The 13,155-nt window shown below is 45.3% G+C and overlaps 1 protein-coding gene across 1 annotated transcript in view; it reads left to right on the top strand.

The window, feature by feature from the left end:
* The window catches only part of IL16 (interleukin 16), a 53,044-nt gene that overhangs the window by 28,311 nt on the left and 11,578 nt on the right, over positions 1-13,155 (top strand). The window contains exons 6-12 of the mRNA XM_073304088.1: positions 930-1,044; positions 3,773-3,846; positions 3,933-4,149; positions 5,272-5,389; positions 7,637-7,769; positions 8,726-8,813; positions 10,375-10,853. Of these exons, the coding sequence (XP_073160189.1) occupies positions 930-1,044; positions 3,773-3,846; positions 3,933-4,149; positions 5,272-5,389; positions 7,637-7,769; positions 8,726-8,813; positions 10,375-10,853 (1,224 nt within the window). The remainder of the gene's footprint in view (positions 1-929; positions 1,045-3,772; positions 3,847-3,932; positions 4,150-5,271; positions 5,390-7,636; positions 7,770-8,725; positions 8,814-10,374; positions 10,854-13,155) is intronic.

Here is a 13,155-nt window from a genome sequence, read left to right as displayed (position 1 = left end):
CACCATGTGTCCCTGCACCCCCACTTAGCCACCCTCTGCCCCCACACAACCCCTGCCCCCCACTCCCCGATCCCCATGCTTCCCTCCCCCATCTTCATGTGTCCCTACACCACCACTCAACCACCTACCGCCTCCATTGTCCCTGCACCCACACTTAGCCACCCCCATGCGCTCATGGCCCTGCACTCCTATTCACATTCAGCCCCTGCCCCAGTATGTCCCCCCACAGCTAGCCCTTCAGAATGCCAGAATCCCAGCAGCCCCATCTGCCCTGCTCTGTCTGTTCTCACCATATCCTGCGCCTCCTCACCTGGTCCCACAGGCAGAGCACTGCGAGAAAGGCAGCTTCTTGTCCTCCCTATTGGCAGCCTCCCTGTGGCTGGTGAACTGGCTTCCCTCTGTTCTGGTGCCACGGCAACCCCTGGCAGAATGTATTTTCTGTGGAGAAAAAAAACCTGTGGGGGACATGAATTCTGCGTGTGAGCAGCGTTGCAGAATTCCCCCAGAAGTAAGTCTCAGAATATCCCTCTGAGGTGAATATCAGTTCCATTTTATGGGTCGGGAAATTGAGGCAAAAGAGGTTAAGTGACTCACCTAAGGCCACACATTATGTTAGTGGCAGAGTCAGGAGTATGGAACTTAAACCTATGCTCTAATCATCAGAAGTTACTATTGCAGTGCAGATATAGTATCAAATTAATGGTTTGTGACTTTTATAAAGAAGAACTTAGAAGATATTTAACTGAAATTTTAAGTTGGGGATCACTATATCCACCTTTGTTTTAAATCTTGTAATGAACATATTAATGTCCATCATACAATTTTGCTAATTGTTATTGCCCATGTAGCATCTTAGTACAGAAGGGAAAATAATGTAACCATTATGAGAAATAAACATGATCTCTCTCTCTCTCTCTTTCATAATTTAGGGGTTGGGCTTCAGTATTGTTGGAGGGAAGGACAGCATTTATGGGCCCATTGGTATCTATGTAAAGACCATCTTTCCAGGTGGAGCTGCTGCTGCTGATGGAAGGTTACAAGAAGGTAGGGCATTTAAAATGTAGGACAAAAGAGGATCAGATTGCTTGTGGGATTGGTGACATAAGGGTCAAAGCCAGCTCAGGTTGGTTGTGAATGAAAGTTGTTTTCCCCTGAAGATTGTTTGGTGACTGCTGTGAAATGAGGTGGTAGTTTAATTTCATTGCTTGCATGGCAAATATCCACATTCTAATTGGCATGGCTCCTCTATTTACAATCTCAGAAGAGAGGCTAGTGACTCAGTTACCTTTTTGGCCACTGTAATAGAACTAGGCAGAAAACTGGAGTGGGGAAATCAAATAGTTTCATTTTTCAATGAAATTTCAAAGTTTTTAGCCATTCAGCTGCAGTATTGCCAACCTCAAGAGATCAAAAATCATCAGCCAGACCCCACAAAATCAGGAGGGTGGGTTTTTTAAAAAAAATCTGATCATGTTGTTTAGCGTGTCTTTTGACTTCCCTCTACTCCTCTTCCAGTGTGGATATGTGATCATTTCAAGCTGAAAAAGGCAACCTTTAATGACCACAGAAATGCATGCCTCTCCCAAGCTGCTCAGATGGAGACACCACTTACCCAAGCCTCACCCCTAAGATAGGGGAACTGCCATCCATTTCCTCTTAGTGCCCTGACCCCAGAGCAACACGTCTGTGCCTGGGACCCAGCAGCACCACTTCCCCAACTCCCCCTCCCCTAGGACACTCTCTCTGCTCTAGGGCTAAACATGAAGGCAGGGCTCAGTGACAGGGCAGGTCTGTGTCCTCAGCTCCAAGGCTCTTGCATAGAACTCTGCCCATGTGCCCTCTCTGAAAATTATGGGATTGGAAGAGCTCCTGGCATCATCGCAACAGCTCCTCCTACAGGCGCCAAAATCCTGCTACTCATGATCAGTTCATGAGAGTTGGCAACACTGTGACACTGCCTTCCCCTGGCTGCTTGGAGAGGACTCCCCTTAACCATCATTACCCCAAGCTAGGGAAGCTGCCATTCCATCTCTCCATCTCCCACCCCATTACTGTCCTTCGCACCCCCACATCCCCCCGAACACCTAAATCTGCCGCCTGCTGTCACCAATGCCCTGCTTCCCCTCCCCCATCCACTTTTTACAGAGTCTCTGCTGCCCCTTGCAATCCATATGTCCTGACTAGTACCCTGAGCCATAAAGTGGTAGCCATTTTGCCTGTAGGAATGGCCTTAGTCTCATTCAAAACAGGAGGTGGCAGCCAACTTTATAAATGGCAGCCTGATTGCCACAAGCTGATAGACTCTATCTATCTTGCTGGCTTCAGGCCTATGAGTGGCACAAGGAGATGGTGGCCATTTTGACAAAGGGAAAAATTGCGAGTGGGCAGTCCAGTGGCGCAGCGGGGCTAAGGCAGGGCCCCTACCTGCCCTGGCTCCGCACTGCTCCCTGAAGTGGCCGGCACATTCCTGCGGCCCCTGGGGAGGGGGGCAGGGGTCTCCGCACACTGCCCATGCCCCAAGCACCGACTCCACAGCTCCCATTGGCCGCAGTTCCCGGCCACTTTGAGCTGCAGGGGTGGTGCCTGCAGGTGGGGCAGCTTGCAGAGCCTCCTCTCTTCCCCTCCAGGGGCTGCAGGGACATGCTTACCACTTCCTGGAGTGGCCAGTGCATGGAGCCCCCTGGCCCCACTTATCTCGGGCGGCTCCTGTCCCGGTCAGCAGCGCAGCGGGATTAAGGTAGGCTCTGCTCCCACAGGGCCCATTGGCCGCATTTCCCAGCCAATGGGAGCTGCAGAGTCGGCACTCAGGGAGCATGTGGAGACCTCTGCCCCCTGCCTCAGGGGCTGCAGGGATGTGCTGGCTGCTTCCAGGAGTGGCATGGGGCCAGGGCAGGCAGGGAGCCTGCCTTAGCCCTGCTGCACCACTGACTGGGAGCTGCCCAAGGTAAGTGCCACCCAGCCAGAGCCTGCACCCCTCACCCTCTCCCCCACCCCAATCCCCTGCCCCAGCCCGGAGCCCCCTCCTGCACCCAAACTCCCTCCAAGAGCCTGCACCCCTCATCCCCTCCCACACCCCAATCCCCTGCCCTAGCCTTGAGCCCCCTCCAGCACTCAAACTCCCTCCCAGAGCTTGCACCCTGCACCCTCTCCTGCATCCCAATTCCCTGCCCCAGGCTCAGGCCAGAGCCCCCTCCCACACTCCGAATCCCTTGGCCCCAGCCCAGAGCCTGCACCTCCTCCTGCACCCCAACCCCCTGCCTGAGCCCAGTGAAAATGAGCGAGGGTGGGGGAGAGCGAGCCACCCGGGGAGGGGGGGAATAAAGTGAGCAGGGCAGGGCCTCAGAGAAGGGTTGGAGTAGGAGCGATGCCTCTGGGAAGGGGCAGGGACAAAGGTGTTTGGATTTGTGTGATTAGACAGTTGGCAACTGTATCTTTTCATGAATCAGGGAAAAAAGTCCCAATCCAAAATGTCTAGTCAGGATAAAATTGCGAGAGTTGGCAATACTGAAAATGTAAAAATCCAATCATTTCCTGTATCGGGGAGGAGTCTAACATTAACTTAATTTTCACACATTTGATTTAGAGCACAAAATATTTATAGCAGCATTTTAATCTCACCGAAGGGCTCTATCTGGTCCCACTGAAATCAGTGCTATAAGTGGTATATTTTCGTCTCCATGCATTACTGCATGATCATTCTTGGCTATTTGTCTCTCACACAATTCGGGAATAGCAATTAGTAACACAGTTTAATTATTCCTTTTTAAAACAGGTGATGAAATTCTGGAACTGAATGGAGAATCAATGTACGGATTAACACATTATGATGCTTTACAAAAATTCAAGGTTACACATTCTCCTCACAGCACAATTTCTATCTTTACCCAAAAGGTGCATGTGAGCTCAGCCCACTCATTGTTTTTATTTTCTAGCAGGCCAAAAAGGGTCTCCTCACCCTTACAGTCAGGACAAGCCTTAGCACCCCGTATTCTGCCTCTAGCTACCTATCGTCACACTTATGTCGGTCTCTGAGCTCCAGCACTCGGATAACCAAGGAAAACAGCTCTTTCAGTTCAGATGGTGTTGCCGTCTCATTAAGCACCACAAAGCCCAATGACAGGGTCATAATGGAAGTTTCCTTAAACAAAGGTAAGTGCTAAAATAAACTGAACAAGGAATACATGGAACAAGACATTGATTCACAAACTGATGGCTCATTTACTTTCTGCATGTTTGTCCTCAATCTATCCTAATTCCTCCCCTGCTTGCACAGATTATTTTTTTCAACTCACCTAATACAGACTCAGTGCCTACCGTGATATCCTGCCAAGCTATCTATCAATTGTTGTCTTTCGCCTACCATATTTCCACCCACTGTTCCACTCAGGCACTAGATTGACACTTTCAGTTCTCCTCACCCCCTTACAAGGCAAAAGCCCTCTGAGACACCACTCACTGAGTGTTCAAACTCAGTTAATTAAGTACATTACACAACTCTAATTCTTAATTATACAAACTCTCTATTTCAGTGTGAAAATTCATGGCTTTGTAAAACAGCCATTTCTTTTGTCTCTTCCCCCCAACTGCTGTGTTTTTCCATACACAGAAAGAAAGCACAGACATTGAAAGAATGACTTAGTTTAGAAGACAGGATGCACCAAAACAAAGAACAAAAGTAAATAAGTGTGACTCGTCTCTTGCATAGGTTGCATCAACTCTGTATCAACTCAATGCATCCGATGAAGTGAGCTGTAGCTCACGAAAGCTCATGCTCAAATAAATTGGTTTGTCTCTAAGGTGCCACAAGTACTCCTTTTCTTTCAATGGCTGCTGTCTCTGTAAAGAGGAAGAGCTCTTACAAATCTAAAGGTGTTTTGCACAGAAAACAAAAAAGAGTACAATTTCAGGCTACACACAACCACATTTCCTTCTTATTTTTTCTCCCTCTCTCTGTTATTATTTCTCATTGTAAAATGATCTGGGATCCAGTTTGCATGACAGAGCCTTTGCAAAGTAAAGCTGCATTGCACTGTATCTGTAAGATGCTAACAATGAATGTGTGAATTAAATTTTCAAATGTGGCTAGAAACATTTGTGTGCATCCTCCTTACACATACAAAAAAACCTGCATTTGCCTGTGGAAAATGCATAACTGCAAGGATATGGCTCTGTTTTCAACAAGCATGTTTTGCGACCACCGTTTAGAAATAGTACTCCCCAATTATTTTGGTGTTCACATTTCTTATGCATCTTTTTGATGAACCCTTTCAGAAGCTGGCGTTGGCCTAGGAATTGGCTTGTGCAGTGTCCCTTACACCCAGTGCATTTCCGGGATATTTATCCATACCCTCTCACCAGGCTCCGTGGCTCATATGGATGGGAGGCTCAGGTATGTTGAATGTTTTTTTTTATCAAAGAACCTTTCAGAATGAAAGTTTCACATTCCCCTGCCAGATAAGCTCTGTCATCTCAGATGGAGCTCTCATCTCTCCAAGCAGGAGTCTAAGTATTGCAATATACAGGAACGGGGATGAGCTGGCAAGAAATGGGATTATAATCCAGGAAAATAGGAACTGAGAATGAAAAGAGATACATGAGAAAACTGAGGATCAAACTCAGACTGACTTAAATATTGACAGTGTCTGTCATGGGGCCAAATGCTGCCCTTTCTCCCACACAAAGTTCAAGTAAATGGGCTTTGCAGTACATGGGCCTTTACATGGGATGCATGGAAGGAATCATTTCTGGGACCAGTTTATTCCCCTGCTCCAGGCAGGGGTGAAAATAACTTAAAGGACTTACCGGTACACCAGAGTCCTCAGCAGGGGGGCGTGGCCCCAACCAGAAAGCGAGTGGCCTCAACCGGAAGAGATTTAAAGGGCCCCGGGCTCTGGCTGTGGTAATGGTAGCAGTGGTGGCCGGGGGCTCCGGCGCTGATTTAAAGGGCCAGGGCCTCCCAGCCGCTGCTACCACAGTGGAGCCCTGGGCCCTTTAAATTGCCGATGGAGTCTCGGGGGTCCCGGCTGCTGCCACTACTCCAGGGCTCCAGCAGCGGGGCTCAGGCAGTGATTTAAAGGGCCCAGGGCTCCGGCCGCTGCTACCTCCCCAGGCCCTTTAAACTGCTGCCAGAACCCCGCTGCCAGAGCTGGCGGAGATTTAAAGGGCCCAGGGCGGTAGCGGCAGCTGGAACCCCAGGCCCTTTAAATCGCCGCCTGAGCCCTGCTGCCTAAGCCCTGGGGTAGCAGTGGCGGGGCTATGGTGGGGATTTAAAGGGCCAGGGGCTCCCAGCCACCGCTACCTCAGTGGAGCCCCAGGCCCTTTAAATCGCCGCTGGAGTCCTGGGGGTCCCGGCTTCCGCCACTACCCCGGGACTCCAGAAGTGGGGCTCTGGTGGCACTTTAAAGGGTCCGGGGCTCCAGCCGCTTCTGGGAGCCCTGGGCCCTTTAAATTGCCGCCTGGGGAAGCTCTTGCCGGTACGCCGTACCAGGGTGTACCAGCTTACTTTCACCTCTGGCTCCAGGAGAAATGACTAGAGGATCTGTATAGTCACTGAGCCACTGGCCTTGCCCCTTCCTTCCCAATACTTGTGTGCACCCAGAGTGTTCCCGGGTGCAGATGGCATTACAGAGGTCTTGCACACGTTCCCCAAATTCTATCCCCGACTGTATGATAGAAATACAGCTTTATTGCGTCTGGGACCTTCCACACCAACAGAAATTTATCCCATCAGATTTGAGAGCTTCATCGCCAGAGGATAATGTTAGGAGGACCTGGTACACTGTGTGTTTTTAGAGTTGTGTTAAAACAAAAATCCTTTGAGTTCTGCACCTGTTCTGCACCCTGAATGTACCTGGAAACTCAGCTGAAAATGCGGCAAGTTCTGCAACATTTGGATTGAAACTTTGAAACCCTCAGCACCCATGTGCGTGTTTGGGAAAGAGGGGAGAGAGGGCATGATAGTACCCAGCTGTGCCATGCTGGAATTTCATTAGGAAAGACAGAGTTCAACAGTGGACAGAGCTTCCAATAATTAATATCTAAAAGCTGATTATTAATAAATTACTCTTCTGCATTTAACATAAAGGACAGACACTGTATTACGTGGCAGTGTTGTCAGTCCCAGGATATTAGAGAGACAAAGTGGGTGAGGTCGTATTGTTCATTGGAAGTAGGTCCAATAAAAGATATTACTTCACCCAGCTTGTCTCAAGCACTGTTACTGTCCTTTCTGCCCTTTCAGTAGAAGTTGTAGACTTGTCACAAACAAGAAGTGAAATGCTACATTATAGGTGGGAAGGAAGTTGTGGGTGCAGACAGTACACAACAGGCTAGCCTTCTGTGTCATTTTTTGTCTGTCCTGCCATTATAATACAAAATGTGCACAGTGGAAAATGCAGAGAATTCAGATTCGTGGAGAATGCACAAATGAGGAAACGTCATGTCTCAGTGCTGATTCCCTTTCCATTTTCAGGGAAGGAACCCAGTGAAACACACTAATTTAATCTGGGACCATAACAAAGCTCAACCACATGAATGTATGTTTCTTGCACAGTCACGGTCATGAGGGAACAATATGCTAGAAATAACAATGTAAAGTCTGCTCCTCTTGCTGGATTTTTTTTTTATCCCTTTGTAGGTGTGGAGATGAAATCATAGAAATTAATGAAGCACCAGTCCAAAATATGACACTTAATGAAGTTTATGCTGTTTTAAGCCACTGCAGTCCTGGTGCTGTGCAGATTATTATTAGCAGACACCCTGATCCACAGGTAGCATTCCACATTTTTCTGATTTTGAATAAAGCAAATATTGACAAACTAACACTAATACTGGAAGCAGAATTGGTATAAATCAGTCTGGCAAATAATGTGCCGATGTCCATGCAGTACCTCTGGTTTTACCTAAGATACAGGATAAGGTGCAAACCCAAGATATTTAAATTCAAAATAGTGTGTTGTCTTATGTATAGAGATATATGAGGTGCAAGGATCAGTGGAGAGGGTGTCTTACATGAAAGTTCATGTGCTTTGAATAAACAAGGTAAAGAAACAAGTTTTCAGGAACAATGCTATACAACATGTGCTTCTGAGAAAACAAGAGTTTCTGAAACTCATTCAAATGAAACTTCTCACTGAGGAGTAAGAACCGGGAAAGATGAAATAGAGACCAAGAATCGAATGTGAAACTCAATATTATTGATTTTAAGCCACTCTCCCAGAAGGTAATTAAAAGTCAGCGTTTTGGTTTGATTGAATTTTACTCAGCCAATTCTTGCTATTATATTGAGTGATATGAAAGAAATGTTTTGTTCTTATGGGAATTTTTTTTCAGAAATGTTTTCTAATAGTCTGTTAGACCTATTTACTGGGTTAATTGGTGCACCAAAAAAATACACCAGCCAGATACCTTATAATGGCAAACCCGGAACTGTGCATCTTGTACAATGGATAAGCTACCCTTTATTCTTGAAAAATGTCCCGTTTATCTAGCTTGTCAATACAGAGGTTTCAACTGTACTGAATATATATTACTAATTAAAGGCCTGCAAACCCTTCCTCATGCACGTAATCCTTGCTCACATGCTTAGGCCTATTCAATTCATTGAGACCACTTGCCTGAGTAAGGACTATTTTTGTGAGAAAGGGTTTGCAGGAATGGAGAGTTGTGTGGTGAGCCAATCTTTTGGTGAGCTTTGCAAGACCCAGAATGACACGACATTTTATAGGTATCTGAACAGCAGCTAAAGGAAGCTGTTTCACAAGCTGTGGAAAACAACAGATTTGGAAGGGAGAGGCAACAATGGAATACTGAAGGTAAGGGAATTCATTCAGCTGGCTGAGACATTATGACTTAGCATGGAGAGAGATACCAGACTAGTTAAGTAACCTGGAGCTTAAGGAAAAGAAGGAGGAAAGATCATAGAGCTGTACTACTGAAGTCCATCCTGAGACATACTGCCAGAGACTGGTGTAAAAAGCTCAAGCCACCTGGTTGACCTCCAACGGTATGTCTACACTGCAGCTCATGTAGACAGGCTTGCTTTATGGGGGCTTGAAGCTAGCACACTAAAACCAGCACTGTGGATGGTGCAGCTTGAGCAGAGACTGGGCTCAGTGTGGTAGTGTTGAGCACGGGTTGTTAGTCGGAGTCTCTGTCTGAGACACAATGTCCGCACTGCTATTTTTAGCATGCTAGCTTGAGCCGGGCTAAGAGTGGGAGGCTTGTTCCCAGCTGTAGTGTAGACATACTCCAAACATTCTGAGACTCAACCCCAGTGAAGCTGATGCTTTGTGGCACCCCTCGGATTCCCTCCCTCTTCTTGCCCTCTTCTTCCCTCAGTAGTTCACACCCTGCCCTTTGTTCTCTCACGACTGAAAACAGCCTTTAACGTGCTTCACAAGAATTTTCTGTTTATCTGATAAGAACAGCCAGAGCAATACTCTGCCATTTGGGAGGACTGAATTTGGGTTTGATCCCCACACTGGGACTACTGCAGAGGCAACAGGTTTGGCTCTGGGGGTGAACAGTGTCCAGCCCTATCAACCTCATGGCTGAGTAACACTCTCTGTTCAATTGATGGAGCAACACTGAGGGGCTCCTGGAAGAGCTGCATCCTTGACTTAAAGGGATAGACTCAGATGCTGGGCCCAAGGTATGGCATAGGTGACAAGGGGTAAAAGTTTCAAAAAGGTGGCATGGTTGCAAACTTTAGTGGGATTGCACTACTGAAAATTTTTCACTGTGATTTCACTTTCTGTTTCTGACTTACTTCCTGTCGGAAACAGACTAGATAATGTTCATTTCACACTTTTCTTAACCATTATATTTTCTTGTGCTTACTTCCTCTGGGGCTTGTTCAGACTTTCTAACCCCCTGTCACTGGCTGAAGCTATCTGACCCAATGTCAGCAGATAAATAATGTGGTGTTTGTATAACATGCAGCCTATCTATGGATGGGACGAGCATCCCATTTCCCTTGTTGGCAAAGGAACACTAGGTTCCCCTTAGGGCTACTTGCCACATTCCAATGTGGAGTACTATTATCACAATGCTTTATAATATGAGATACGTTTTGCCTTCGTTTTCTTTCTTTCTTTCTTTGAACCAACAGCAAACTATACGGGAGAACAGTATATCTGAGGGGGTAGTACTGTTTGTGTTCAACAATTAAATGATTCCTTGATCTAAAATGCCTCCACAAATGCTTTCCCCCCTTTTTGCTATGGTACACTGATCAGATAGCTATACTCAACTGGTTTAGTTTTACCGTGGATTTGATTTACAACCCTAGAAGTAAATGCTTTGAATGTATCTGAGTGTTTTCATCAGGCTATATGCTGCATTTTATATATTTTAATCATGTTGCTGATACAGGTGTTAAAAGACTGGAAACTAGCTGGCATGGCAGATACCAGCATGAAAAACATATTGAGAAGAACACTGCTTATTGCAACCGCAGATCTCAGAAGCTAATGACCCGTTCCAGCAGTGACAGTAGTTACAACCCCAGGTCATCTTGCAGTAATGGCACCCCATACCAGCTTGCTGACATGAAGGCAAAAGTACACAGCATTGATGTACCAATTACCAGACAGCCTGGCTTGCTGGATTCATTGTCCAGAACCAGTTTGGAGAACCATTCCCCTCCCACTGGCAATGAAGCAGGCCATCCCTCTCAGAACATAAAAAAATCGATGGAGATTCTTGTTAGAAAACCTAAATCGTCAAAGCCCAAACCTCCACCAAGAAAGTATTTTAAACAAGACTGTACAGACACTGACGAGTGTAACACAGACATGAAAGAGAAGCCTATGCTACAAGACGATGGAAGCCCATCTTCTGCCAATGTTCAGGTGAGGCAAATCCTGCATAGTTCTCAGGGTTTTTAGGGAAAACAGCAGGGGTATTTTTCTTTTAGAATTTTCTTATATTTGGAAGGTAAAGTGATATGTTATCTGTTTAGTGAGGTTTGAACCTCAGTTCTAAATAGGACCCCCCAAAATGAGGGGTGTTAGGCAGAGGAGTGCTGTAATGCATTTGTCCTTCAGGTCTGGAAAACTGTGTTCAAATCCAAATGCAGATAGGAATGAGAATGAATGTGAAGTTCTCACTGGAGTCCCCTAGTGAACGTGCCGCATCAGTACAAAACAATTTAGAGCATTTGGCAGTCTTTGGTCAAACGGGACGGGAACAGCAGTGGACTGCAAGCCAGGACTGGGAGAGCTTGCACTACTTCTACTGTCAAGTTGCTATAGTTACTCCCTAACACCAAATTCAGAGCCAAGCCATTCCATAAATAGTGAGATCAGTAAACTACAAGAACAATAATATGAAACAGTCACCGCACTAGCATGCTCACTGGAGGAAATGCACTGGTATTAGTAACACTGGGAAGAGTTTGCCCAAAATTCCTAATGTAGACAAAGCCTAAATGCTTTAGATATAAGGTTAAACTAACCATGAACTCTCCTATTTGTTGATTAATTTAGCTCTTTTGAAGTCTTTTAAAATGAAGTGAATTACTCTACACAATCAGATATACATCCCTCCTACCCCCAAAAGAATTAACAGAAACAGAGAAGCAAATTTGCATAAGTGTGAACAGTTCTGTGATGTGTGTGTGGAAACTGAGTTGTGGTTTGTTTAAAAAAAGGAACCCATTTACCCAGGGTTTAGTAATAGGCTAGTAGAAATTAACAGAATTTAGTGCCAGGTGAAACAAGCAAAACTGAGCAACCATTAGCTCAAGGCTTATCAATTAAAATAAACCTACACAACAGTAAAGGCCTTGGTTAAAGTATAGCATAAAGCTAACTAATAGGACATTTCTGCTTAGCATCTAAAATAAGACTTCTTTCCTATCATCTAAGGTGGAGTGCAGTAGAAATACATGCATGCACATCCACAGCTACTATAAAATCAGCTTTGTTGGAGAACACAGCTAAGACAAGGAAAAACAGTTTCTCTGAGGTCCCATTAATTATTTGAGCCGAGAAACAATGCAATTCTTGGTTATTAAGCTGCAAGTGTGATTCTGCAGTGCTAAGGGGAACAAAAGAAATCCTGAGATCAATATGCACTAAGCAAAATTTAATGCACTCAAAGAAAGATTCCTTGGAAAGACTTTTGATGTCTCTTAGGCAGGTGGCTGCATGGAAAACAAGGTTACTACTTTTCAGAATGTATTTCAGATAATTAAGTGAAAGATTTATTAGTGCCCTTCTCTATTTTCCTTTATTCCTCAAACACGTCGTATTACTCAATTTGAGAAGTACTGGTCACAGTTGTGTGTGTGGTGTCTGCAGATTGTGAGCTTACTTTTTTCAAGCCAAAATTATTTGATTTAAAATGTTGACTTTAAACTGTGATATTTTACAGACCACAACAATTATTTGTAAAGCCCTGGCAGTGTACTTAGCACTGTGTCAATACGCAAGTAGATACAGTCCCTACCAGCCAGGAGCACACAGTCACTTGGAGCCAATCGTGTGTTTCAGAATTCCCACTTCATTTCAACTGAAGATCTGGGTGTGCAGTGTTACACAAGATCAGGCTCCTAACTGGAAGAAAGATGCAAAGCTACTAAAATTCAAAGCTAGTTGCATTGGAATGCTTAAAATGAATTTGAATCAGGATAATTTACTTTCTGTCCCTATGAAAATCATTCATTATTACTCTAACCATTTGCACTATTATGATGTGGTCTCAAGTGAGGGATAAGCTCACACTGAGATGCGAGTTTAGGTAACGCCATATTAAAAAGATAGAAGTCATTCTTGGTGACTGAACACAAGGTGCTGCCATTCAGAAGGTGATTAGAAAGTGAGCCCAGATTGAGACTACCAAGGCCAGCAATGATCAGGAATTTGACAGAGGTAAACTGTTTACTGGAATAAAGAAAAGGAGTACTTGTGGCACCTTAGAGACTAACCAATTTATTTGAGCATGAGCTTTCGTGAGCTCATGCTCAAATAAATTGGTTAGTCTCTAAGGTGCCACAAGTACTCCTTTTCTTTTTGCGAATACAGACTAACACGGCTGTTACTCTGAAACCTGTCTTCACTGGAATAGTGTGGGGTAAGTGCAAACCATATCACTGTCAGAATGCTCAAGAGTTGCCAGGTAGTTGGATGTTTACAGGATAATCTCACTTTT

Source organism: Lepidochelys kempii, chromosome 10 (genome assembly GCF_965140265.1).
Source record: "Lepidochelys kempii isolate rLepKem1 chromosome 10, rLepKem1.hap2, whole genome shotgun sequence".
NCBI classification, from domain to species: Eukaryota; Metazoa; Chordata; order Testudines; family Cheloniidae; genus Lepidochelys; species Lepidochelys kempii.
The sequence above is the reverse complement of the archived record's forward strand: the minus strand, read 5'-3'. Positions and strand labels throughout refer to the sequence as shown.